At 35.9% G+C, this 27,597-nt stretch overlaps 4 protein-coding genes across 5 annotated transcripts; 2 read left to right on the top strand and 2 right to left on the bottom strand.

The window, feature by feature from the left end:
• The first annotated feature begins 155 nt into the window (after positions 1-155).
• slc5a8l (solute carrier family 5 member 8, like) lies at positions 156-7,149 on the top strand. The gene is made up of 16 exons (XM_043241071.1): positions 156-276; positions 558-1,081; positions 1,840-1,905; positions 2,114-2,165; positions 2,824-2,891; positions 3,121-3,275; positions 3,660-3,800; positions 3,890-4,019; positions 4,099-4,187; positions 4,820-4,932; positions 5,040-5,107; positions 5,229-5,315; positions 5,724-5,914; positions 6,335-6,444; positions 6,521-6,609; positions 6,745-7,149. The coding sequence occupies exons 2-16, from the start codon at positions 728-730 to the stop codon at positions 6,862-6,864; spliced, it is 1,833 nt and encodes a 610-aa protein (XP_043097006.1). The 5' UTR covers positions 156-276; positions 558-727; the 3' UTR covers positions 6,865-7,149.
• A 153-nt stretch (positions 7,150-7,302) lies between these two features.
• si:ch211-105j21.9 (sialomucin core protein 24-like) lies at positions 7,303-9,961 on the top strand. 2 transcript variants are annotated; one of them, XM_043242967.1, is made up of 4 exons: positions 7,303-7,457; positions 8,113-8,608; positions 8,694-8,858; positions 9,114-9,961. In XM_043242967.1, exons 2-4 carry the CDS (start codon positions 8,134-8,136, stop codon positions 9,350-9,352), a joined length of 879 nt encoding a protein of 292 aa, XP_043098902.1. In that variant the 5' UTR covers positions 7,303-7,457; positions 8,113-8,133; the 3' UTR covers positions 9,353-9,961. The 2 variants fall into 2 exon arrangements, with proteins under 2 accessions (XP_043098902.1, XP_043098903.1); XM_043242968.1 differs by having other exon boundaries at positions 8,697-8,858; positions 9,114-9,958.
• sycp1 (synaptonemal complex protein 1) lies at positions 9,876-16,546 on the bottom strand. The gene is made up of 29 exons (XM_043242966.1): positions 16,421-16,546; positions 16,225-16,306; positions 16,099-16,142; positions 15,835-15,999; positions 15,595-15,662; positions 15,450-15,523; positions 15,286-15,344; positions 15,129-15,195; positions 14,945-15,018; positions 14,661-14,769; positions 14,488-14,582; positions 14,201-14,385; positions 14,000-14,067; positions 13,545-13,606; positions 13,354-13,470; positions 13,172-13,276; positions 12,948-13,051; positions 12,501-12,618; positions 12,349-12,419; positions 12,184-12,265; positions 12,042-12,104; positions 11,530-11,646; positions 11,325-11,435; positions 11,148-11,240; positions 10,793-10,918; positions 10,574-10,714; positions 10,408-10,476; positions 10,228-10,335; positions 9,876-10,087 (listed from the first exon to the last, which is right to left on the bottom strand). The coding sequence occupies exons 1-29, from the start codon at positions 16,544-16,546 to the stop codon at positions 9,983-9,985; spliced, it is 2,808 nt and encodes a 935-aa protein (XP_043098901.1). The 3' UTR covers positions 9,876-9,982.
• A 792-nt stretch (positions 16,547-17,338) lies between these two features.
• slc16a1a (solute carrier family 16 member 1a) lies at positions 17,339-27,050 on the bottom strand. The gene is made up of 5 exons (XM_043241218.1): positions 26,652-27,050; positions 24,032-24,274; positions 19,563-19,706; positions 18,604-19,398; positions 17,339-18,223 (listed from the first exon to the last, which is right to left on the bottom strand). Exons 2-5 carry the CDS (start codon positions 24,246-24,248, stop codon positions 17,997-17,999), a joined length of 1,383 nt encoding a protein of 460 aa, XP_043097153.1. The 5' UTR covers positions 24,249-24,274; positions 26,652-27,050; the 3' UTR covers positions 17,339-17,996.
• Between the last annotated feature and the right edge of the window lie 547 nt (positions 27,051-27,597).

The following is a 27,597-nucleotide window of genomic DNA, read 5'->3' as shown; positions in this document are numbered from 1 at the left end:
TTTACAGCTATCGTTTATGTACTCATATCTAACGACGTCCTATAGAACCTTTGTTTCACATGCTGTTAATAATTGCTGCATCTTATCACCTGTAATGTTTCTGTCAAGCTGTAACTGAATGGAAAACTGCACACAGTTTCTGATTTACCTGGAATCGTCAGTAGATACTGATTCAACAGCAGCTACGGGAAACATAGTCTTATTTCAAGTAAACTTCAAAAGAGTACCAAGAACTGAAGAATTTGACATGACCTTCTACAGGCACATGATGAAATGGTACGTTAGTAATGTTCTGGACGTGCTCTGAACTTCTGAAAAGGAGCCTATAGAGCTTCTCGCGGTTTACATTGTTAGCTTATCAATTGAGAGTTAATGAGTTGACTAAGCGTGGTTGAAGTCAGCACAAAGAGTCCTCCTAAATTCATTAAGCAACATTGATTAAACTGTTTTCGCGAGATTAGGAATAAAAAAACATTCACTTCCTTTTACAATGTAACTTGATATGTCTTCTGGCCTTGAGGGATCATTAACCCAAGTTTTTTTGTGGTTGGTCCAAGATTACAGAAGACCTGACTTCTTATCAGTTACTGGCACTAACAGAAGCTACTTGGTTTCGTCCTCCTGTTGGCAAAAGCTTCTGAAGAATTTCCAGCGGAACAGCACTTCTGACCGGCGTGATACCGGTTATATAGCTTTTGAAGGACTCTCTGAACGCACTTGCCGAATCATGCCAGGCAGTGGAGGTCCAGTTGCGACTTTCTCAGTATGGGACTATGTGGTGTTTGTCGGATTGATTCTTTTTGCTGCGGGCATAGGTTTGTTCCAAGCCATCCGCGGACGTAAGGAGGCCAGCAGTGATGAGTTTCTCCTGGGTGGCCGTCAGATGACCGCAGTGCCTGTGGCTTTGTCCCTCACGGCTAGTTTTATGTCAGGTATCACTGTTATTGGCACTCCTGCAGAGGCGTATTTGTATGGAACACCATTCTGGCTCTTCGTCTTCTCTTATGCTATCATGTCCACCATCAGCGCTGAACTCTTTGTGCCTCTGTTCTACCGGCTGAGCATCACCAGCACATACGAGGTAAGAGGGCAACACTGGGCACAAGGGGTTTAAATGAGGACAGAGAACAGAGACAGAAAACACCATTTGTGCCCGTGCTTGCTAAAGAATCAATTGATGGAAACAGAACGAGGACCAGAGAGGGAGAGAGAGCAAGAGAGAGAGAGACACTGTGAAATAAGGAGTAAAGGAGAGAGGTAATGTCAGGATAGCTTATTTCAATTAATCTCTATTAGAAGAGTTTTATTGTATAATCCACTGCTCTTGGTTACTATGCATGACCGCTGTCAAATATTTTCAGATATTTCAACTTAAAAACTAAAGTTATGTTGCTGCATTCAATTTTATGCATAATCAAATAGGCTGTACAAGTCATTTCAGGTTAAATCATATTACAATAACTTAGACTAACTAAGCCGAAAATAGTTAAATTATTTTGAATAAAAAAATCTCAGACTAACTGATTACATAATTTTGTGCAGTTTGGAAAAACAGCAACAACAACCAATGCAAAATATTTAAAATAGATTAAAATAAATGTAAATTGAAACAAAAAGGTATATATTTAGAGTTAAAATAATCGCCAATGTGTACTTTAAGGTTTGCATTATGTGACTTATCAACACAAGATTCTTCATTAACCTTGAAAACAACAGGTGTTAACAATATGTAATAGCTGATCATACAAACCGAGTTTTGTGTAATTATGTAATTTATATAAAGCAAATGTGTTGTTTTGTTTGCTAATAATTAATTGAATTGGTCACTTGTTTTTGAAGTACCTGGAGATGCGTTTCAACAAGCTGATACGAGTGATTGGAACCAGCATGTATATTGCTCAAACGGTGAGTTGGCTTTTAGCTTCTTGCATGACTTTATACATAACTAAACATGCATTGCAATTGCGTCATCGTATATCACTTTGGAAAAACAATGTCCGTTGGGTCTATGCTACTTTCACATCATATAGTTGCGTAAGTGTTGAATTTATTGAAGAATTTAAGGCAAAAGAGATTTTTGTCCAATTATCTAATGGATTGTTATCTCTCATAGGCTTTATACACAGGAATGGTTATCTATGCTCCTGCACTCGCACTTAATCAGAGTAAGTAAAGAATCATTTGCATTTATTCATGTTTGGATATTAGAAGTCTCTTATGCTCATCAAGGCTGCATTTCCTCAATCAAAAATAGAGTAAAAGTGCAATGTTGTGAAATATTGCAATTTTGATCCTTTAGAAATCATTTGAGAGAAATCATTCTGTATTATAAGAAATATTTTGCATTATTTTCGGTGTTGAAAAAAGTTGTACAGCTTAAAACTGTAGTGAAAGCATGCTTTTCCGGGATTCTTTGATTAATGGAAAGCTAATAGCAGCATTTATTTGAAATAGAAATCTTTTGCAATAATAAAAAAAAGGTCTTTACGAATGTCTTTACGGTCACTTCTGCATCGATCCTTGCTGAATGATAATTATTATTAGTTAAATCCTATCCAACAGTTTTTGTAGTATTCAACTACAAAACTTATTTTGTAGTTTTCAACATCGATAATGATAAACATTTCTTGAGCAGCAAAACAGTATATATAATCGACTTCTTTCAATAACATACAAAAATTGCATTATTTCAACTAGTACTGTATTTCAAATCAAATCAAAAGGCTCTATAGATTCTTCATTTATTGGCAGTTTTCTGTCCCATAGGATGATTTTAGCAAATGAAAACACGCAGATATTTCTAAATAAGCTGTTGTGTTTCAGTTACTGGTCTGGATCTGTGGGGAGTGCTAGTGGCAACAGGGCTCGTCTGCATAATCTACTGTACCCTGGTCAGTTGCATAATTCAGTTTAATTGCAATTTCACACAGTGTCTACTTGTGAATAAACCTCCATGGAAACTAAAATCAGCATAGGCTGTGAAAAAATACAAAATATATAAATCATGCACACTCAAAATCACATATTCTCAGACTCATGTTCATCTAATCTACGATTTGCACAAAAGGACAAACTGTTCATTCATTTGCGTGTTTTACCCGAATACGTTTTTGTTACCAGGGAGGACTGAAGGCAGTGATATGGACAGATGTGTTCCAGATGATCATCATGTTGAGCGGGTTTGTGGCGATCATCGCTCGAGGGGTTGTGCTGCAGGGAGGATTTGAGAGGATCTGGAACGACAGCTACCATGGAGGACGTTTGGAAACGTTCAGGTAAAGAACTCCGAACTAACATACAGTACTGTTCAAAGGTTTGGCCTCGCTTTCTTAAGAAATTTATACTTTTATTTAGCCAGGAAGTGTTCAGTTTATCAAAAGCGACAGTAAGGATATCTGTGAATTTTTATTATAAATAAACAGTTTACATTTTCATTTATAATTACACTGTTGACCCATTCCTTACACCTTGATCCACACTTCAAAATGGTAGTTTTTTGCTGTATTTTTGATCAAATGGTGAGCATGAAAAGAACACAAAAAATATGCTCAACTAATACCGACCACAAACTTCTGAACATTAATGCACAGTTAAATACAAACTACTTCACATGGACAAGCAGACGGATATTCAAACAAACCTCTCAAATGTTTCTTAAGTTTTGATCCCGATCCTTTGAGACGGCATAGCTTTTGGACAATCGTCGTTGGCGGCAGTCTGATGTGGGCATCCATGTACTCCATCAACCAATCACAAGTCCAGCGCTACATCTCTTGTAAGACAATGACTCATGCCAAGCTGTGAGTATGTTCACTCAACACATGTGATATTACGAGACTTCACTCTAATATGGTGCGAATAGTAGTGTCCTGTCAACATTTGCTCACAGATCTCTGTATTTGAATATGGTGGGATTATGGGTGACGGTGAGTTTGGCCATGCTCTCGGGTCTCACCATGTACTCCATCTATAAAGACTGTGATCCTTTCACCAACAAAGATGTAGGAGCTACAGACCAGGTAATACAAGTCCCAATAGTGGCGTTCTAATCTCTACACACAATGTACACTTACTCTGATCAAATCCAATGTTTGCCAGCTCCTTCCTTATTTGGTGATGGATATACTAGCAGAATTCCCAGGACTGCCTGGATTGTTTGTGGCTGCAGCTTACAGTGGAACATTAAGGTGAAGAACAAATAAATGCCTGTCAGATAAGTCCACCTTTATCATTTTGGGAAAGAAAGGTTTTCTAACCAGGATCATTAGAAAATGATTTTTTTTCTGACCAAGAGCAGTGCCAAGCCAAAATAGATTTGAAGAGTTCAGATGCAAAAGCCTTGAAGTACATTTGAAGTTTTTTTTTTTTCTTTCTGGCTACTTTGTTTAGGTTTCTAAGCAAGTACTGGTACTTCTCAATGCCTTAAGACTGGCATTTAGTGCATTTGAAGGGAAAGTACTTGATGAACATATACTATGTGTATGAGAACATTCACTTCTCACTTCTCTTCTCTTCACTTAATATCCTAATGATTTTTGGCATAAAAGAAAAATCAATCATTTCGACACATACAGTGTATCGTTGGCTATTTCTACAAATACACCTGTGTATTTTTTTAAATTGTAATGACAGTTTTCTATATCAAACTATATTAAATGTAATGTTATCCATTTTTTTTTAAATATATATTTTATTACATTTATTATAACAGTTTAATATATCAGAACCTCTAAATTTGAGGTCATAATGTAACACTACACGTGAAATCTGTTGATGTCCGGTCAGCATTAGCTATAGCTCATGTGTCTGGTTTCATCAGTACGGTGTCGTCAAGTATCAATGCTCTGGTGGCTGTCACAGTGGAGGACTTCATGAAGCCAGCATGGCCCCGGCTGACAGAGAGACAGCTGTCCTGGATCAACATGGGCATGAGTGAGTTTCAGTGCAACAGCTGTATATACACTGACAACCGAAGCAGGAGATGATAGAGGAGGGGGATGATGGGACTGACCTAGTAATGGCGTGCTGCTTATCTCTAGGTGTATTCTATGGAGGCGTATGCATCGCTATGGCTGGTGTGGCATCTGTGATGGGCAACATACTGCAGGTAAATCCATTCTATACACATAGCCAACAATACTGCAGAACTATCTGTGAAAACTTGAGTTACTCGCTGTCCCAAAGGCACCCTCTGCTGATAACAGACTGTATTGACACTTCCTTCACAGGCAGCTTTGTCTATTTTTGGTATGATCAGTGGACCTCTCTTGGGCCTTTATATACTGGGCATGTTCTTCCGCTGTGCGAACTCCACTGTAAGAACGTGCATCTCAGTATACTCATTACTACATTTCAAGTGTCATTTTGTGCATCTGTTTTAACAACTAAATTGTCTTAAAAGTGCAGCAAATAACATTTTCCACAGCAACTGTGTACAGCTTTAGTAACTAAAAAATGTTAGAAGTAACACTTTATTTTAAGGTGTCTTTGTTATAGATGCAAGTAACCCTAAGCCAAAATATAGTAAGTTTGTTTAGTTAGTTATTATTATTAGTGCATAAATAAATAAATACACTGTAACAAGGACACCTTAAAATGACCGTGTTTGCTTTTTACCTCATTCTACATCCACACCAACAGGGTTTCAATACCACTTTAACAAAAGTACTGAATGCACTTTTAACACTAAACCAATATTAAACTCTTTTTGTGTGTCCCTTCAGGGAGGTTTAGTGGGTTTAATTTCTGGCCTGGCTATAACGTTATGGGTGGGAATTGGAGCTCAGGTGTATCCTCCTTTACCTGAGAAAACCCTTAAGCTTCCCTTGAGTGTGGAAGGATGCTTTGCACCAGACATGAATGAAACCACTACTATCACTCCATTCAGCACAGTCCTACAAACCACAACTCCACAGTAAGCAATCCCATATTATATATATTTACAAAACAATTCAAAACGTTGGGGTCAGGATCTCTTATGCTCAACAAGCCTGCAATTTTATTAATGCACACTGATGCATTTCGTTTTAATATGTTTTCTGTTTTCATATATTTTAAAAAGTCAATTATTTCTGTGATGCAAAGCATCCTTCAGAAATCATTCTGATTTGCTATTCAGTAAATATTTCTTATTATCAGTGTTGAAAAGCAATTTATGTGATTCTTAACAGTTTTGGTGGAAAGTGATACATTTGCTAAATATATTATAAAAATGCTTAGTTTTAAGTAGAAATCTTTTGTAACATTATAAATGTCTCTATTGTAAATTTTGTTAAATTTAATGCAATACGCAAAAATCAAAGCTAACTGTAACTTGTTTCATGGAATTCTTTAGGTCAAGACCAGCTTTGGCAGATAACTGGTATTCGTTGTCGTACCTGTACTTCTGCCCTGTGGGCATAATAGTAACCATGGTCACAGGATTAATAGTTAGTGCAATGACAGGTAAGATGACTCTTTCTCATCTTCTTTTAGGTGCTGCAAAAAAAATCAGAGATTGAACTCTTTATTTTTACTTTAGGTGGCTGCAAGCAGGAGAAATCTCGGCCTGAGCTCTTTATTGGAAAATCAGACCTCATTTGCTTTAGATGCAGAAACTCAGACTCAGAGGTAAGAGCTTTCACTACCAGCGTGAGACAGAAATAACTGCATTCTGAAGATTATTGTCCAGTTAAATATATAAAAATAATAACAACTCATCATGCTGGCTTTGCATTTAATTCCATTTCACTCTTGCCTTTTTAGGTGTCAGACTTAATTGAGAAATCTCCCAAAAATATCCAGGGGTTGGATAGTCCAGTTTTCACTGACAATGAAATTGCACTGAAAGAGAAAGACTACAAAGAGAAGATCACTAAGTTTTAGATGTGGAAAACACGTGGTTTTTGGATATGTTGTAAATAATAAACTATAACTGTATTTTTTGTATGAAATTGTTAAGTGATGATGATACATTCAATCCTTTTAAACATTTCTATAAGTAAAGCAAGAAATTGTTAAACATATTTTTACGCCATTATACTGTATATGGACTTTTCTCATAAACTATATCAAAATTGTGTGATTTTAATGATCACGTTTTGAAAACTGTATGTAGTAAAAGGTTTTGTATTAAGTTTGAATTGTTTTGAAATTAAAATTGACAAATGATTACGTGTCAAACTCACTGAGTAATAAAACAGGAAAGAACCGCTCAAATCAAACGAGTGCATCAGAGTAAAGGGTTAAAAACATTTCGGTTACACAAGGGTTAAACAATGGCTGAACACCTGCCTCCTCGATGCCGGTAAAGGAAGCCAGTCATTCAAGGCCAGCCCACTCTACCTGTTTGTTTGACGTGGAGCTGAGCTGTTTTCTTCAGGGAGTGGAAAGAGCGGAGCTCGCAGCAGGTTGGGGAGTGTAATAACTACTGCCAGCCACTTCCTGCTTTCACTACCACCGTTTCTTTCAGCTTACAGGTAAGTCCTGCTCTTGTTGTCTGATACTAAATGTTTTTATATAAACTACAATAAATGAGAGGGTGTAAGAGAATGAAAGCAAGATGTGAGAAAGAAATAAAAGCAGAATTAGTTTATTAAAAAAACAACAGCTTTTGTAACAATAATGTATATTAGATGTAAATTCAACAGAATAGCACATGAAACAATTAAATTAGGGAAAGCTCCTTTTTAGGGTAAATCTGTGATGGGTGACATTTATAAAATGGGTTGCCCATGGCTGTTTGTTTAGCCTATGCAAAACCATGTGGCTCTTTGTTGTCTTCAGTTTCATGTCAGCGCCATTTTAGACGTAATGCCTTATGTTCTCCTAACTTATGTGCTTTTATGCATTTCTAATTTAATCTGTGCCTAATAATTCAAAGATCTAGTACATAAAAAAAAACTAGCTTGTTAAAGAGAAAAACATTGTTTAAATAATTGTTTAAACAAGAGAGTTATTATGCTGCCTGTTTATCAGAAATAAAAGTACTACATAAATGGAAACTTTGCAAGCGCCTAACAGGAAACCACATAACAACACCACAGACAGATAAAACACGTTGAATTTGGTCATGCGCTGTATGTAAGTCTGTTGTGACTTATGCTGAGTTCATGTTTTTTTTTTTATTTTAAGGAGCAAGCAGTTGCAACAGTTATGGGTGTGTTAACTCCTCAGCTTTTGGTATGTGGCCAGGTCATATTGTTTTTGTTTGTTTTGAATAATATAACCGATGCACAAAGGATCAGTGGTGTGTCACCATCAAATTTGGCAACTACAATAGCTCCACCTCTGAATGCAACAGGAAACCACACAAAAAGTGTCTCAAATTCATCAAGCTATTCAGTATACAATGATACAGCAACTCAATACAACTTGACAAGTCCCACCACTACTTCAGGACCTAACCAAAGCAATGTAACAGGATCAGCAGTGCAGCCAAACACAACAGCAAATGCTCAGACAACCCTGTCAGCCACATCCTCAACATTCAACATCAATTCAACTGCTGTCACTTCTGCAGACAACAGCACTCGCAGCACCGATGGAAATGCTACATCAAGCACTTCAGCAATGTTCACTTCTAATGTTGCAACTCAAAACAGCTCAACTTCCTTCAACGAATCTCAAGGTAGGTCTGAACATGACCTTGCATTAATAACGTAAACCAAATAATGAAATATGTTTTCCTAACTACTCCTACCTCTTTTTCAAAGCAGATGGTGGACTGAATAATTCAGAGAAATCTCTGACAATTTTATTCAGCATTCTGCTTGGTGTGATAATTCTGGTAATTCTAGGACATTTTGTGTACAAGTTCGGCAGGAACAAAGAGAGAAGTGTCCAATACACTCATCGCCGTCTCCAGAATGAAGATACAGGTTAGGAAAACCTATGTTAAAACCAATGTGATCAATGTTTGTAAAGGTAACCATGATAATTATTTTTTAAAGGTCCTAGCAACCACTCTTTAGAAATAGGTTAAATCTGATAAAATTGGCAGGCCAATTCCAAAATCATGCCCTCAAGTCCTGGGCAATGGGCAAGCACTCTTAATCCAGCATTTAGTTTACAGTATTCATAAAGATTAAATATTCACTATGAATGGTGTTATTGTCTGTAATTTCCTTTCATAGGTGAGCCGTTTGCAATGCCAGATGACACACTGGTCATTTCAGGAGGACTCTATGATGGCCCTCAGATTTACAACCCCACCATGACAGTGCAGAATGAAGAATTCCAGACAGACACATCTGGATTTGCTTCCAGACCCACTCAGTTCCGCTTGGAGTTTCTGAGAGAGGATCAAGACAGAGCACTCGACCATGAGACCTCCACCTTTCAGACATTCCATGCACATGACCAAGAGCCTTAAGATTTCAGCAACAAACCTCTTTTTATTAAAAAAACTTTTTTGAACTGAAAATAATACCTTTACTTGAAGCTTCTATGGAAAAACAGTTGCAACAGTTAAAATCTTTGAACTCTGAAGGTAATTAAATTAATGAACAATGTAAATACAATGTGTAAAACACAACTGCAACACAATAACTTTCCAGGAACCAGCATGTTTTGATAAAAAAAATTTAAGGTACTATATTTTTACATTTTTATATTTTAGTAGAACATACTATATAGGGTGTGTACTAAAAGATTAGAATAAATAATATAAATACTTCTGCTTATTCAAACAACAGTAGAAACTTTAAGCAATCAAAAGCTATTGTTTTAAGAGTATGTATATTCAATTTTCTTAAAGGATAATCACATATTTTTTGATGCTTTTTTGATACTTTTAGGCGAAGATTTTGTCTGTTACTTTTTTCTTCTTCTTATCTGAATTGCTAATGGTGGTCCATCCAGCATCTCGCATTCTCTTTATTGCAGCCAGTTTCAGCACTGTTCCTGGAGACTTACATGGAAAAGAACTCTGCACCTGTACATCATTTGCACATGTTGACAGTCAAAACAAGAACATAAAGGAATAACAATAGGACAAAACTGGTCATATGTAATTTTTTTCCACCTTCTTGAACATGTCCAAACTCCCTATTTCTTCCTCTTTTGGTTGCATAGGTTTCTTTGATTTCACAGGTCTTGGAGAGAAACTCTGCACAGCAAATATAGGGGATTAAGAAAGAGTACAACAACCACCATCTTAATTGAGTTGACTGCAAATAAAAACACAGATACAGAAAAACTGTTTGTATATAGCACAATACCAATGGTATGTAAATAGATACAATTTACCAGTATGTCATTGCTGTCTGAGTTGTCTGATTTTGGGTCCAGCTTCAGAATGTTTTTCTTCCAAGACCCTGTAATCTCAGGTGTGGGTGGTGTGCGAATTCTGAACGACTGAAGCAGAAAACAAGCAGGCTCATATAAACACTCAAGATGAATGATGAAACAGTTCTCATTTCCCCATACCTTTATTTGAGGTGTTGTTTTAGTCATTTTACTCCATAATGGAATTTGAAGGTCTTCATTCATTGTTCCCTTGCAACAATACAAAACAAACAAAAACAAAACACAAATTTTGATAGATGTGAATAAGAATGCACAAAATGGATAAAGATTATGGGAAAAAACCTACAGCAGGAGTGTGAGATGCATTTCTTGTTGGAGGTACATTTTCACCCTCATCTAAAAGTTCAAATACGGTCTTCTTTGTGATGTCATCTTTTTGAGGGTTAGAGATCTTGTTTCTTCCTTTCTTTAGTTTGATTTCAGTTGCCTAAAACAATATTTTCATATCGCACTATCCATTTAAAACAGGTATACTTACAGTCTCACAGCTGACAGGATATTATACCTGTTGAAGTCTGTCTTTTTCAAGAGATGAAACTGGTGTCTTCAAGGCCATCGTCTCTGCTTTGAGCTTTTCAAGTTGTTGTCTGAGCTCTTCATTTTCAACTTGCAGGTGGGACAGCTCCAGTTCCTAAATGTATCCGTTATTAAACTTGTGTTTTAATGCACTTTATCTACTAAAATGACAATAGTGATTAAATATCTCAAGAATACAATGATAACTCAACATCACCTAAATTCATCTTTTGTACCCATGACTATTTGATTACCATCTTAGGCATCTAATAACTCTATTGTTCTGAGCATGATATTCATTTCATGCATGTCAAATTCAGCCATAGAAAGGTCAAATTAATTACCAGTGATGCTTTGCTTGCAATGACTTCAGCCTCTTTCATCCGTTTTTCACTCAGTTCTGCATCCTTTTCTTCTACCATTTTGTCATACTCATGCTACCAAGCAAAGAACAACATTATAATGAATATAAAGTACTCAAACACAAAAAACTGAGGCCAATTATTAAGAATAAAAATGACCTTGTGCCTTTCCATCAAAGCAACCATGTCTGATATCTTCTGCTGGCATTTGATTTCTGTGTCATCTTTACACTTCAGTGCCTCCATGGTTGCTTTCTTCAGTTTCTGCACCTACCAATAAAATCAAAAACAAAACAAGAAAACATCAAGTTGCATCAAGTTGAATCAATTCTTAATTTTAATTCTCTTAATTCTCAAAAAACACCTCTATTTTAAGGTTAGCCTCTGATGTTGATTTGTCATTGAGATCAGAGTTTATTTTCTGAAGCTCCTCCCTGTAACACTTCTTTATACTTTCTGAATCTTCCTTCAATTTGTCAATCTACAAGAAATATGTCAAACACTGTAACATGACCACTGTTTTAATGTACATTTTAAACATTGTAAAACAGCATAGCAAGCATTTAATTTTATCACAATTCAAAATTATGAAAAAAAAAATGCAGTGCATATGTGCAAGAAATCTAAAAAAATCATTATAACAAATTATACACACACACATACAAGATACTGCTTTCATGTTGAATCTGAACATAAATTTCTGTACACATTACTTGATCATTCAGAAAAATAATCTACCTCTTTTAGACATTCCTCATGAACTTTTGTTTTGGTCTCTAGTTTTGTTTTAGTGTTTGTTAGCTGAATTTTTTTTTAAATGTGTTTAATGAGCATAGAAAACAATAGTGTAATGTATGTTACATTATAATTTTGTACCTTTGACTCCAGTGCTTTGATTTGTTTGTCTTTTAACAGAAGTTCCCGTTTTGCAGTTTTGTCCTGTTGGGGTGATTTAATATGAATTATGGTTAGATATAGAAGATGATGCTCTATTAAAATAATAAATTAGAGAACGCACACTCTCCTTCAACTGCTGCTGAACATTCTTACTCTCTTCATCCCACCCAGCAATTTTTGCAGATAAAACATCCACCTGCTCCCTGTAATAGGAAATTGTACATGTAAGCTAAAATAAAACTCTGAATTTGAAATGTCACAAGTTAAAAGTCTTTTCTAATCTTACTGAAGTTGTTGTTTCTCTCTCTCAAGTCTCTCTATTTCTGTCTTCTCTCTTTCTGCATTTGCATTGCATTCCTGTAAAAAAAATAAACGACAACATTTAGCATATATATTACCATATTTACAACATACAGAGACTTGATTTAATTTACAAACCATGAGATGAGACTGAAGGATTTTCTTCTCTAAAGCATCACTATCAACCTGTTGCTGAATGGTGTCCTTATGCATCTGCAGATCATTGAACTTCAATATCAGCTCCTCATATTTCACCCTTCAAAGAAATAAAGATATTAAATGGGTTTCAGTAATAAAATATCAGAATGGCCAAAGTTTTAAATATACATTACTATGTTTCACATACCTTACATATCTAACTACATGTAGACTATCTAGACTACCTGTGACTATCTCGCACTATAGCATGTGAAACAGTACGAAATTATTTGCAGGAGCAAATGGCTAAACAAATGTTTATATATATATATATATATATATATATATATATATATATATATATATATATTTTTTTTTTTTTTTTTTTTTACATGAGTGGCTCAGTCTCAGATATAAAGATTAAAACCAGACAGGTCATGCTCTTACTTCTGTTGCTCTATTTCCTTCTCCAGTCTTTCTACCTCTTTTGATGATTTACAACAGCTCTGTAAAGCACCTGACAATTGTTCCTCCACCTCCTTTAATTTAGCCTGGATGAAAGACGTACAGTTTCACTGTGAGGATTTAAGTTATTCAATCATGTTTTATCATAAAATTTATCTCAAATAAATGCATATGCATATTGTAATAAAAATCTAATCGTATCTGACCTCTTTTAAAAATACAACTTCTTGCAGCTCTGTGTTGTCAAGTCTAGCTTTTGTCATGGCTTCTTTCATGTTTTTATTTTCTGTGCTGACACTCTCCATTTCATCCTGTGTGGGGTGAATGTTAGATATGACGCACATGTAGCAAATTACTGTTGATGAATGCTTAATGACCTTGTCCTCACCTTTAAATGATTTGCCTCACTATGTTTTTCTTCAAGTGAGGCTGTAAGTTGCAATACCTGAACTTTCCTTGTCTTTAATTCCTCCTTTATATACAAGAGTGAGTTTGACTTCTCATCCTGTTACAAAAACCCTGTGAGTTTGGTTTCATAAATCACATAATGTGAATGCTCAGACAGAGGTAAACACGTACCAGTTCATCTCTGAGTATCTGTATTTGCTCGCTATGCTCCTCTTTCTGCCCCTTGATAACCTCTATTTGAAGATAGTATATCATATAATTTAGAATGATACAAAGCATACAATGATATCATTGTATATCATATCCACCTTTTTCCTGATGTAAAAATTGGTGCCGCCATTTGTAAATTCTATGGACCTAACTTCCAGTCTCATCTGCGTCCAGCTATTTTTAGCTGTACAAAACAGTTTGTTTTGCTGCTTGATATTGAAAATTGCTGTGCCTGATTATGTTATTTTAATGTATTATCTTAATTATGAACACACTGGTTTGTAATAAAAACAGTTTTACAGTTTACTGCACGTCGCTATTCTCCTCATTATTACCTATAGTGTATATTGAACCAGAAGCATTACCCTTAGGCTGGCTTCTGTGTTGAGGAAAAAGGGGATACAGTTTTAACACACCTAACTCTGTGTTTTTATCACTGAGTTCATTCACCAAGGTGCTTGTCATTGCCTCAAGGTCTTGTGCCCTGGGAAAACAAATAAAGCATTAATAGAGGAATAAATAAGTTACCTGTGATAATGAGTTGAGATTTACAAAACATTATGCTAGGTCTTGATATATAGGTATATAGGTCTACTGATACAACCTCTCTAACATACCTCTGTATGTTAGAAGTTAGGGAGGACTGCAAAGAATTTACTGTCAGCTGCATCTCTGAAAGCTGGTTTGACTGTTGCTTTTTGATGTTGTTTAGTTCCTGTACTTCACTGTCTTTCTTCTCAAGAGCTTTCTCATGGTTCTCTTTGCTTTGTTCCAATTTGTTAGTTAGGGCTTTCTGGTGTTCCTATGAAGAGCAATACATACATATGAATTATTTTTATATCTAAAATGTATCCTAACAAGTAAATATACTGTACTTGTATTAGGACTTTGCATAAGGACAAACCTCCAGCTCCCACTTGAGTTGCTCGGTAAACCTGAGTTTCTCCTCAAGTGCATCCCGGTCCTGTGTAACACTTTGAAGTAACCTCTGATGTTTCCCTAAGAACAATTTAAAGTTTTTAACAACTTTTAAAAACATCAAGAAACGAATAGTGCAAATGTTTCATGCATTCTTACTTGTTGACGATTCTATTGCACTGTAGCTTTGCTGTGCCTCTTTGAGTTTTAGTGAAACATCTTTGAGATTGTTTTCTTTTTCTAGGAGTTTTTCTTGAAGCATAGCGACCTCAACAAGTCAAAGTCAAGGAACGCAAATACACTTGTTTTAGTCACAACACAAACTCAAAGACAGATTAGTATTAATGTATCCAGTATATTTTAAAATCAACATTATTCATGTAAATGCCGCCCCCTTCAGGTTGAATGAGTTAACTGTAAGGCTCATGAGCAATGGCACTAACCTCCTTCTCCTTCAAGTGGCATTCACTCTCCAGCTGCGCTTTAAGATCCTCAAATTGTGTAAGGCATTCTCTTACTGTAGGACGTTAAGAAAACAATGTTGAAACGTATTTTATTGTGTCAAATACACTACATCCTTCCAATGAATTAATGTAATTACTTAAAAAATGACTAAAAAATTAGCACATTTAAACATATCCTGCTGATCAGCTTCTGCTTGCTTCCGAAGTCCTTCAAATGCTGCCACCATCCTCTGCAAATGAACAAATCACAGTATCGCAAAAATTATAGGGTTTGGCCTATTGTTAGCTATTCATACATCTTAAATAAATGAAGTAGTTACCTGAATATTTTCACTGTTCTGTACGAACAGATCATGAGTTTCTTCCCGTTCAGACTCAACTATGCAGGCAAAATAAAAAAACATTATTGTCCTATAATAACTGTCAATAAATGAACATATTTAGTGCTATAAGACATTATATTACAATATGCTCTCATACTTACACAGATTCATTTTCTCAGCAGATCTCTCAAAGGTGTCCTTTAGTATGTTACACAAGTTTCTGGTTGCATTGCTTCTACATAATAAAGAATAAAATTAATTATATAATGCATGTACTTATATAAAAATTGCATATGATGTACATACTTATTTCTAAGATCTTCATTCTCATTCAGTTGATCCTCTAATTTCATGCTCAGCCTTTCATTTGCAAACTGCAAAGGACATAATTCATAATTCTTTCTTTAGTGAAGCAAACAAAACCCTTTATATAAATTTTATATAAATACACACACACACACACACACACACACACATATATATATATATATATATATATATATATATATATATATATATATATATATATATATATATATATATTACCTGAAGTTCTTGAATGGCTTTGCGCTGTGTCTCAATGGTTTTTCTGTTCTCCTGAAGCTTCCTGTCATTTTGTGAAATCTCAGAATCAATTTTGAACTTCCATAGTTTGATTTTCTCAGCTTCATCAAGCAATCTGGAGTACAGCTGGCTGGATCTTAATGATGTCTGTAATGCAAAAACACAACATGATGAAAAAACACAAAAATGAATAATCATTTAAGTAGTAAACTACAATAGAAAATTAAAATAAGCATGTAATCTGACCTCCTCCTTTTCCATTGGCATGACTGCGGCCTTTTTCATGCCTTCTGTAAGATCAGGATTAATTGATATGATTCATTAAAACCTATTCATTACAGTACACATTTACATTTAGACTGCAAATATTACCAGTTCTTGATGTCTTCGTAGGAAGCACCATTTTGGATGGGAATGGCAGGCTTGTCTCCATATCTGAACACCTGTTATAACTCTACAAACAAAATAGGCGTATCATCCTACATTTAAATGTTCACACAGCAGTTTAGCAGCCAGAGGTCAAATAGCAACATTACAGCACAAACAGAGAATTTACAAGTTTGCCAACCTGGTTTGAAGGAGAAAAAAATGAGTTTTCTTCAAACAAGCTTGTTTCCTGAGGCTTCGCTGCAGAAACTTGATTCAAATGAGCTCTTGAGGGCACCAGCAGTTTGAAGTTGAATGGTTTTTGCATGCTGTAGAGTCAAGCGAAATATATTACTTCAAAAATCCCCAGAACTACAGACCGTGCAAGTTAGTTTTGTCGTTGAGTTTTTCCTTTTTATGAGACTAGCTTGCTGAGAAACGTCAAGTCGAAATTTGAGGCAACTGAGCAAAAGTAACAAAATGTTAAACATTCCTCTCAAATGATTTAATTTCCGTTACACTTACTCTTTCATAAACTACGTGTATATAATTAAATGTCATGCTAGAAACATTTCATTACCTTTAAGCGAATTACTCTAGCACTTTCTAAGGCTTTTTATAATTACTACTCCGTTGAGCAACGGTTTTTATCTGACGTCACTTTGGCTCACGCGACCCAGTTTTAAAAAAATATTATTATTATTTTTTTTTTTGCTTGGCTGATTGAATTTAGCAACAGCAGCAGCAACTTAAATTAATTCGGAACTCGTGAATTGTAACATTTGTGTATTTTATTTTTTGTAATATAAAAAAAGAATAATTATAACACAATTGTTAAAATGTATAGCATGTTTCAAAAAGACATTGCTCTAATTCGGCGCCACAGAAAGCCAATGCGACATAAAAGCGATGAATTTTCGCCATGATTGTACAAAAATACTCTCCCTGCTAGATGTGTATTGTACAGTATATTTTCTTTCACGCAGTTATTTGCTAAAGCAGGTCAGATGAACGTTTAGCACAAAAAAAAAAAAAAAAAAAAAAAAAAATCATGAGGTACTTGCATTACATTAGGGTTAACCCCCAACGCTTGAAAAGAATCGCGAAAATGCAATTTTATTAAAATGAGAATACTTTTTATTTGAACCATTTTGCAACAGAAAAAATTAAAAACATTTAAACAGACTCTGATATTAACTTATTTGGCATTTAATAAAGAATTTTCCATTATGCTATGCACAAATTGCTTTTGTGTTTACACAGTTTCAAACAAGTAAATAATCTTTTATCACTAAATTGCTAGACTACACGCATAGCCACACATGCACAAGAATGCACAAAATAACAGACCCTGACGCTGTCCGTGGATACTGGCGGTACAATGCAATAACTATGTGTTTATTTTGTGCATATATTAAACAATAGACAGTATTTGCATATCTGCTGCTTTCACATTACTCCAATATCTGTCTTGTTAGAAGTCAACATCCGTGTCTTGCAGATTAATTCTTCATATATTCAGTGATTTAATCTTTCTCTCACTCTCAGCATACATAAACTGCCCCCAAATAATAGCCACTGTTCTTTTACACAGTATGTTTTACACTAAAGTTAAATTCTAAAAATATCAATTGCATGACCATGTGCACATCCAAGGTGCTGAAATGTTTGCATCGCTGCCTCTGAATAGTCCAAGATGGATGTCTGTAATCAAATCCTTGATGTAGAGAGTGCAGAAATGTAAGAATCACCCAAGATAAAACCAGGACCAGCTATTGTCACACAGCCTCCTCCGCAGTATTGTCATCAGCTACTTTTAGTGCCTCTACAACCTCTTTGTCAGGTAGCTCCTGCAGATTGGCTCTCTTGGATTCTTTTGCTTCTTTATCTAGTAGCCTGTAGTTGATGCCCATTCCGATGAACAGAAACAAACTGCCGACCAGCAGAACAATTCCACAGCCCATGTATGTATATTTGTAGTCGTGGTAGATGTCATTGAACTTCCCTGTGAGTGAAGGCAAATATCATAAAATAAATAAATAAATAAAAACAGTGATCCAAGTGGGAATAATCAATGCATTTTCAAGAAAATTGATTCAAATGAAGGTCATAATTTAGCTTTCACTGACAAACCTTTTTTAAGATAATAATGCACAATTATATATTCATAATGTGAAGTGTAATACATTGTTGTAAATTATTATAATCAAATTTAAAATGCCTATTGTAACAATTTATACAATGCATTATAAGGTGCATTGCAAGGTATAATTATTGCATTAAAACTACTTTTATAAAACATAAATGCTTTAAGTCAAATGTTAAGTTTCAGAGAAATACTTTTGTTATTTGGTTTGCTATAACTGGGAAATTGCATCAACTCACCTAGTAAAGGAGGCCCCAGTAACACTGGCCCGCATTCTACAATTGTCACCAGTCCCACAGCACTGGAGAAACGCTGAGATCCCACTAGATCCATGAGGGTCTCAAACAGCACAGAGCTCAGCCAGCCGAAGGCAAACCCAAAGAAGATGGCATAAATCACGAACCCTGTGTAGTCTGTGGACAGAGGGGCAAGCAGGTGGCACACACCATTAAGGAGAATGGATGCGGCGAAGAAATGTTGCACCCTCGGTCTCACCCATTTCGTGTTGGCGACTATTCCCATTGAAGGTCGTGCCACCATATCTACAAAGGCCAAGATAGAGAGCAGGAAAGCAGCTTTCTCCTTGGGAATTTCCTTACTCTTGGCGTAATTACTGAGGAATACAAGAGGAGAGAAGAGGCCAAAGAACATGACCACGTTACCCAGAAGGTAAAGCAAGAAGCCACGATGCTTGAAGAGTGTCAGATCGATAAAACCATTGATGGTCTCTATCACACTCTTTTGCTCTCTGGCTTCGCTATTACTGTTAGCAGCTTTAACAGTGGGTTGGGGTTTTGGCCCAATGGGCCTCATCAGTGATCCAGCCACACAACAATTCAGCAAAAGTCCACCCAGGATCAAGAAACTCCCTCTCCAGCCGAACTGGTCGAAGAACCAGGTGTTCAGGGGAGCCAGAGTAGACAAAAAGACTGGGCTACCAGCCATAGCGATGCCATTAGCTATTGGGCGCTTCTTGTAGAAATATTTTCCGATCATTGTGAGAGCTGGGTTGAGATTGAATGCCAGTCCCAGACCTGGAAAACATCATAACACACAGTTCGAAATGAAAACAGGTCCCCTGGGTGATATTAAAATGTGTCACAAGGGTGTAACATCACTAGGAGTGCTATTACTGTAAATTGCATGGGATAAGAGCAATGCGTGTGTTTAAAAAAATCTTATTTGTTTTTAATTATACCTCCCACTACACCGACACAGAAGTACAAGCCTTCCACGGAATTGCAAAAAGAAGCAGCGATGAGCCCTGCTCCTGAGAGACAACCTCCTAAAATCATAATAGGCCGACTTCCATACTTATTGACCAGGATACTGCTGACAGGACCTGGGAATGAAATGCAAAAAAGTTTGTCAAAATTTGCGCAAAGCAGGGCAAAATGTATTTAATGTATTTATTTTTGTAATCCAAAAAATATATATACTATTTTTATACACACACACACACATATATACACACACATATATATATAAAAGTTACTTTTATATTACTGAATTTTCAAATCTAGATTTTAAATTTTAAAACATGAAAATCCTAAAAATGTTATATTAATTTTGTGTAAAAAGTGTGATACAATCATAAGCGATTTCAGTTTCAGTGTGAAAGTGATTATGTATGTGTGTGTATATATATATATATATATATATATATATATATATATATATATATATATATATATATATATTTATATGACTTCTATAACTTCACCTAAACTTAGTGTACTTGTTTACCAAAGAGATAACAGTGTTGTTGAATAGCATGCTTAAGATTAAGTACAAGATATGTTGCTTGTGAAGAAAAATCAAGGTAATTGTAAAAAAGAACAATGGTTCAAGCACCACCCAATTCCAAGTTATCAGGAAGTTTAATACAGGGCTTGATTTTATCCATTGGGAATTGATGGGATTGAAAACTGGGGTTGAAAAACCATAGCCCGGCCTATCACAGGAGCACTGTTACATATATTACATTATGATAAGAGATTATGAAGACAAACATCTGTTTGAAATGACGTACAAGCGTGAACTGTTGGCAATAATGCCAGAAATGTATGCTAAAACAATATGCAGGGTAAATTTAGATTTTTTTGTGACGTAAGGTGATAGTCTCTGTTCAGACCACTAGAGGGCATTGCAGCTCTGCGTGGAAGAACAATAGAATTTGACATTGCATATTACTGCAGTAATCATCAAACTGCAGATTTTGCTGTTTCCCACCATCTTCCAGCTAACTGAGCAAAAGATGTTACCTGTGAAACGCAGAGGCTGAACGACCAATCTTACAGTGCTCTACTAAATCAGAATTTAGATATGTTTCGCCCTATGGCAAACTTTAGTCCTAACAAACAAAACTGATCTGCTGTGATACTCTGCCACGGTTGCAAACACAAGGATCCCAAAGGTATTTCCAGTTACGTGCGTTTTTTAAGGCTTCCATGTACTGAGTCCAAATCCTATCATGAATGTAGGAAGGAAGCCTGCTAATCATGTGAAAAGCGGGGAGTGATGGTGAGCGCCTGCACGTCTTCAGCCTCTCAGTACAATAGGCTGCCTTGTTTGCCTCTCTAATCCACCCCATACAGCGGGGGAACGAGTCACCTCGAACATGTACGAAAGAACATATTAACACATTTAGAAATGCGGAAATTCATTAGTGTCACGCACAAGACCTAGTTTACGTCGTAAAAACAACTATAACCAGTACTTTAATCTGATTTGAGTTCTCAGGATATAGAAAATAGTGAAGTAGATATATTCGGGACAAAAACCTGTGATTTTCCTGTTAAAAAAATTGTAAGAAATAAAATAAAATCTGGATTTGCTATTTTTAGTGCTGCACAATTTGCTCGAAATGTTGTGAAATTAGATAGATAGATAGATAGATAGTTAGATAGATAGATAGATAGTAAACACTGTCACAACCAATGGTGTGAGTATTCAAGAAACCTGTATGAAAACAGTCATTATGTGTCATTATAGTGATGCAGAAATGGCACAATTATGCCTTAACTATTTAACTTCCAGCATAATTTTGCATTTTATGTTGCCTTGTATTAAAATTAGATTCAATTAAATGAATGCGACGGTAAATGTGGTACAAGAATAATCAAGAATTAGACTAAGCCCTCGGGTGACATTAAACAAAAACTCACTTCTGACATACCAGATCAGTCAACGTGCATGTAAATATCCTCATATCTGGACCTCTCTTTCTCCAGGCAAACTAGCTCTGGGTTCCCTGGGTCACCGACAACAAGCTTAAATGCACTAGAGGTCTATGTAGGAAGATGTCTTGGCCTAGAATGCCAAAACAACACATCCCTGGAAAAGAAACGAACACCTTCTGACAGTATTTAGCTTAGAGGGCATTCAGACTTCTCTTCAAACTGTGGGCGAGACAGTGGCTGTATTCAGGGAAATGAGAGCAAAAGGGGAACCACAACACATGTCAGTCATGGACAACATCAAACTAGATGCTAAAACAATGGCATTCCGATGCACTTGCGAGCATATTGCGAATTATTATGAATATGCAATATATCGCTGACATCTGATGTGCATAAGTCAGGATAAAATATTCACACAATTATGTCTAGCCTGCAAATATGTTAGTACAAACCAGTAACACTACATAATGTGATTCTGTTTATCATTGTCGTCGGAACAAAATGCTTGATTTTTGTCCACGCGTGGTTGCTTCTGTGATCATCTGGGTCATGTGCTATGTATTGCCCCCTGCATTACAGCGGGGAATTAGCTCTGCTGGGCCAGAAGGGGCATGTAGGAGTATGAGGTCAAATGTAAAGTCATGTGCTTCTCACATGCCATGAGTTCTCATGGCCATGATGTCAACTCCACCGACATAAACTGAAAGGTCCATCTTTCAGAAACATCCCGATCGAGTGCCTCGTTCTTGTTCATGACAAATGTGAGGGCAAAAGCTCAAGTTTGACAGAAGTATGTGGGTCAATGACATATACAGCACAAGGAAAAAGAAAAAAAAAAACCACATTGTACAACATGAACTGACATGTAAACTGTATACGCTTTTCTATGCAAGAAATAATAATAATAAAATTTATGTTTACCATTAAACAATGCATTTTTAATAAATATTATAATAAATATGATCAATAAAGAAATATTTAAGACAAAAAATAAATGCCACATCATATATCTACACATTTTTTTTAACGTTCATTGTTTTTAATTGTTTTTTTCTATTCAAGAAATAATTATATTTATCTATGTTTCCCATTATACAATATATGTTTGAATAAATATTATAATAAATATTATTAATAATACAAATATTTAAGGAAAAAATAAATTGCATATCATATACCCACCCATTTTGTCTAATGTTATTTTATCAGTTATCAGTTGATGTTTAGGGTTATTTTTTTGGGTTGGGTTTTTGGTGTCAACAATAATGATGTTCTTCATTGACTATACATTACATAAGACAATGAAATAATTAAAGGGATAATAATTCTGTCATTTACTCACCCTCATGCGTTCCAAACACGTAAGACCTTGGTTCATCTTCGTAACACTAAGATTTTTTGATGAAATCCAAGAGCTTGCTGACCCTGATTAGAGGGCAATGCAACTGCCACTTTCAAATCCCAGAAATGTTTTAAATACTCTCTGTGACATTTTTTTATGCATATATTTTAAAACTTCTTTGTCTTTTTTGGAACTTTACAAAAACGAATCACCGTTTTATTGAAAATAAGAGCATTAAAGTTCTTTAAAATATCTTTTTTGTTAACTATGAAAGGCAGAAAGTAGCACAGGTTTGGTATGACAAGAGCATAATGAAAAAACAGGTTTAAAAATAAGTGTTTTTGTGAACTAAATCTTAAACTCAAATTGCAGGCTGCTTTATATTGGACTGTTATAAAGGTTATGTATAAGAGCACAGGCAAAGCATACTGACAGTGTAGAACTCTAATTGCACCATACTGTCAGAAACATTCAAACCTTTATTTATTTTAGATCCGTAATGGTTTATATTTTTTTTAACTCACGTTTGATTTGCTCGGTAGCGTGAGAAGACGAACGTGCAATTTAGTCTGTGTGAGCGTGCTGACATCATTTGGTGGTGCTCCACTTCCTGAGACAAGTTTGCTATTGACGCTAGTCATCACAAGTCTGTGCGACTCCTGAGTTAGGCGTCTCATCTCCTCATCTCTCTCCAAGGAAAACATCTGACACTTGCAGAATAAAGAGCTGACTGAGAAGAAAGACTCCAGAGGGAGATAGAGTTGCCCATTCAGAGCTCAATCTCTCAGCAAAGCAGCCGGTGGCTGATGTCTGAGCCTTGTCTAGCATGCCTCTCGTTTCTACAATTCAAATGAATAAGGGCCTTTCACTCGCACCACATCCATTGATAAACTGCGTCGGGATCTTCATTATCTGTGCCATGATCTCACCACTGGCTCGAATGCATGACAAAACAGCTTGATTTAAAAGTTACCCAAGGACAGAATTATTCTATTAAACAACTCCGGTAATGAATCAATGCAAACATTTAGTATGAGATTAAACCATTATGAATTCAGCAATAACTTTTTATAATATATATAGAGACTGCTTGATAGTTTTAAGAGGAAGAGAAAGAGGAAACTGCAGGGAAACTCCGCTTACCTCCTCCATACATGACTGCAAGCATGATGGAAGAGATCCAGGACACTTGACTGCTGGTGATGTGGAAAATCACTTCAATTTCCTTGAAGAACACAGTGATGGACTTTGGGAAGGCGTAAGAGAAACCAATAGAGATGAAGGCACCAAATACTACAGCCCAACCCCAGCCACCTTCAGGAGGGGTGTATCCCACAGGACCTCCAACAGCAGGTGCCATTGCTCCAGGTGCTCACAAAGCTCTCTCTGTGAAGAAACAGGGAAATGGAGTGGGAAAAAAAGAGAAAAACATGATAAAAAGGCTTATTATATAATTCTATAAGAAAAAATATTATCTAACGAGACTTATTATAAAAACACTGTTGACTGCATATTTGAATGATGTCAAAGAACTTCACAAACTCCAAAAGTTTGTGGTTGGTAAGATTTTCTAAAAATGTTTTATAGTTAGTCTCTTATGCCCACTACGGCTGCTTTTATTTGATTTTTTTAAAAAACAGTAAAAGCAGTATGTTAAATGTTACAATTTAAAATAACTTTTATTTTAAAAATGTAATTTATTTTTGCTGGAAAAGCTGAATTTTCTGCATCATTACTCCAGTCTTCAGTGTCACATGATCATTCACAAATCATTTTCTAATATGCTGATTTTGATTTCTTATTATTACCAGCGTCGAGCTGCTTAAATACTTCACTTCTGATATATTTATTACATTCTTGCTGAATAAAAGTATTCATTTTTTAAAATAAAAAAAATCTTATGTACTTACAAGATCCCCCATTAAGTTTAATTTAATGAACTTTCAGTTCAACTTTATTTATTATTAATGTTTACTGGTGCAAATAATGCTTTCAGTGTGTTGCTATTTGTTTGCTAAGTCTTTACAATACTCTACTCTCTAGATATGGCCCATGTCACTCATTCAGTGTAATTCTATAGGATTTTCTTGTCCATTTATCCAGCTTGTGAGAAATGTCTAAAGTCAGAGAAGCTCTTCAACCGCATCATTTGAGACATCATTCATGTCCGCAAGCACAAGTGGTGTGGGATAATAACGTGCTAAAATTTATCACCAAGGGTTCAGAGTTTGTTCAAATCCCTATCACTAAGTATGAGCAATAGTAATAGTGATGCTAGCATCACTAATTCCTCGATTCATGGCCAGGAAATACAAGATTTTCTGCACAACTAGTCCTCTAAAGGTAAACCTAAAACTTCAAAGCATCACACATCAATAAACATGAATCATATCCAACGGTTATAAGAAATCATTGCGCATACATGTGGTAGAAAAGTGTTCAAAGAAAACGTAGACGGCACATAAAGAGTCATGGGCCTTAACATATTAAAACCTCACATCCAAACTGAGCGCACTGAGCATTTGTAAAGCCACAGCAGGAGGCTTTTAAAGTGAACATGCCCTCCAAAATGGAAATGTGACTTATATTATTTCAGGGGGATCAGAGGTTTATGTCAGAAAGAGGCACCTTATACCAATATCAGGTTATTTCCCTCACTGGCATTTAAGCCTCTCTACATGTGCTCTTGGATTTGTTTTTCCAGCCCAGACAGCGTGATCTTGAGGCATCAGGGCACCTTGCCATTAGCTGCTAGATCGTTTTTTAAGAACAACTTTCTCATTAAAAAAACAATGTGCAGTCATTATCACAGGACTAATTCAGACAAGGTGATCAGGTCTCCGATGCAAAGAGGGTCTTGCATCACCCCGAAGAGGTTTATTTTGTGATAATGACTCGCAGCCTGTATGTTCTCCTGCATGTTACCCAGAAACAAACCAAACAAAATAATAAACACACATGAAATTATTTTAATACACTACAGTGTTTGTGCTTTTGAAGCCGCTTCTCATGCTCACTAAGGCTGCATTTATTTGATCAAAAATACAATAATAACTGTACTATTATGAAAAATTACAATGTAAAATGTTTTTCTTTTTAAATAATAAAAACTGAATTAATTCATGGGATTCAAAGCTGAATTTTTAAGCATCATTATTCCTGTCTAACACGCTGATTTGATGCTCAAGAAACATTTCGTACCATTATCAGAATTTGTTGTGCTAATTGATATTTCTGTGGATAATTTTTCCAGGATTTTTTAATGAAGAAATTTCAAAAGAACAGCCTTTATTTTATCATTATAAATGTTACAAAAAACCTAAACAATGGTATTCATTTCTTTCTAAACCCCAAGCAAAAATGTAAATGTATACAGTAAATAACTTCATGATGACTAACCAATCAGAATCGAACATTCCAGAATGGAGTGTAGTCATTTTAAGTTTCAAATGCAGCAGAATTAACTGAATTAATACAAGCTCTCTTACCATACTTTGTCATTCATACTAATGAATTCTGCATTATTTTGATTTAGCCACTATTGCATCACAAGGCTGTTCACTCTGAATTTGGACCATCTGACAGTTTGATCATGTTGGCAGAGCATATTGTTCCTTTCAGCTGAAGTGCTGTATGGTTTAAAAAGAAGTGAGAATGAAATGAATCACTTTACAGGTAAAACGGGTCCTTGAAACGCCATCAAGCTAGACGTTTTAGCGCATTCAAGCTTAGAATCACACATTCCACACAGAAGCGCTCCTACCTTTCGGGCACACTCTATAAATTCTCTGCATAAAATAGTCCAAAGTACTCTTCTATTCCACAGTGATGGTGAGCAGCATTTTAAGGGACCGGTCTGGGTCAAGGCAAGTCTCTAGTTATGTGAATAATCCCAGGGAAAAACACGGAGGTCTGCCTGTAAAAAAAATGAACTATTGAAACTTCTGCAGGCCTTGTCAAACTGTGTTCAACAAAGTTCAGGGCAGCTCTTATTGGCCTCCAATGTCTACAGAGAATTCAAGATAGGTTTCTATTGGCTCCTTGATGTCTGCCACCATGCCCACTTGCGTCCCTGCTCTCCTCCTCCTTGTTCTTTGTCTAAGCCACTCATTCAGGACTCTGTCGAGGTCTCCTTTGGAGGATGCAGGTTTCAATATGGGGTCTTTGAGATAGCATTTACATTGCTTTTTGGCTGTGTCAATGCATCCAATGTCAACAAACACCCATTATATAGTAAAAGGCACTGACGTTATTATACTTCCTGCAGCGTGTACATGCTAATTTATAATTAGCTCCGAATCACATTACTTGTCTTTCAATCAGGTCAAGGAACAAAAAAACAATGACTGACAATAAAGATGAGCGTTTGCAGCTGTGCATGAGATGACACGTACAAAAACCATAGCGTGCACACACACACACGCACAGTTTCCTAAGGGTCAAATCCTTTCCTCCAAGCACAGCAATTGTTTACAATTGTTAATCTCTTTGACATCTGTGAGAAAGATTGCATAAAATGCTCAGAACAAGAGGTTTTTCTTGTTTTGCCATGTAGTTCAAGAGAAATAACTGCAGTGCAAAGGCTAATGTCAGAATTAGATGCAATTTCTTGGAATCACTTACAATAATATGAGCTATGTTAGATGGAACAACCAACTGGATCAAATAAATGTGGAAACAAACAGGAATCAAACTGGTTACAGGAGGTA

Source organism: Puntigrus tetrazona, chromosome 6 (genome assembly GCF_018831695.1).
Source record: "Puntigrus tetrazona isolate hp1 chromosome 6, ASM1883169v1, whole genome shotgun sequence".
Lineage (NCBI taxonomy): Eukaryota > Metazoa > Chordata > Actinopteri > Cypriniformes > Cyprinidae > Puntigrus > Puntigrus tetrazona.
This window is presented reverse-complemented; position numbering and strand designations above follow the sequence as displayed.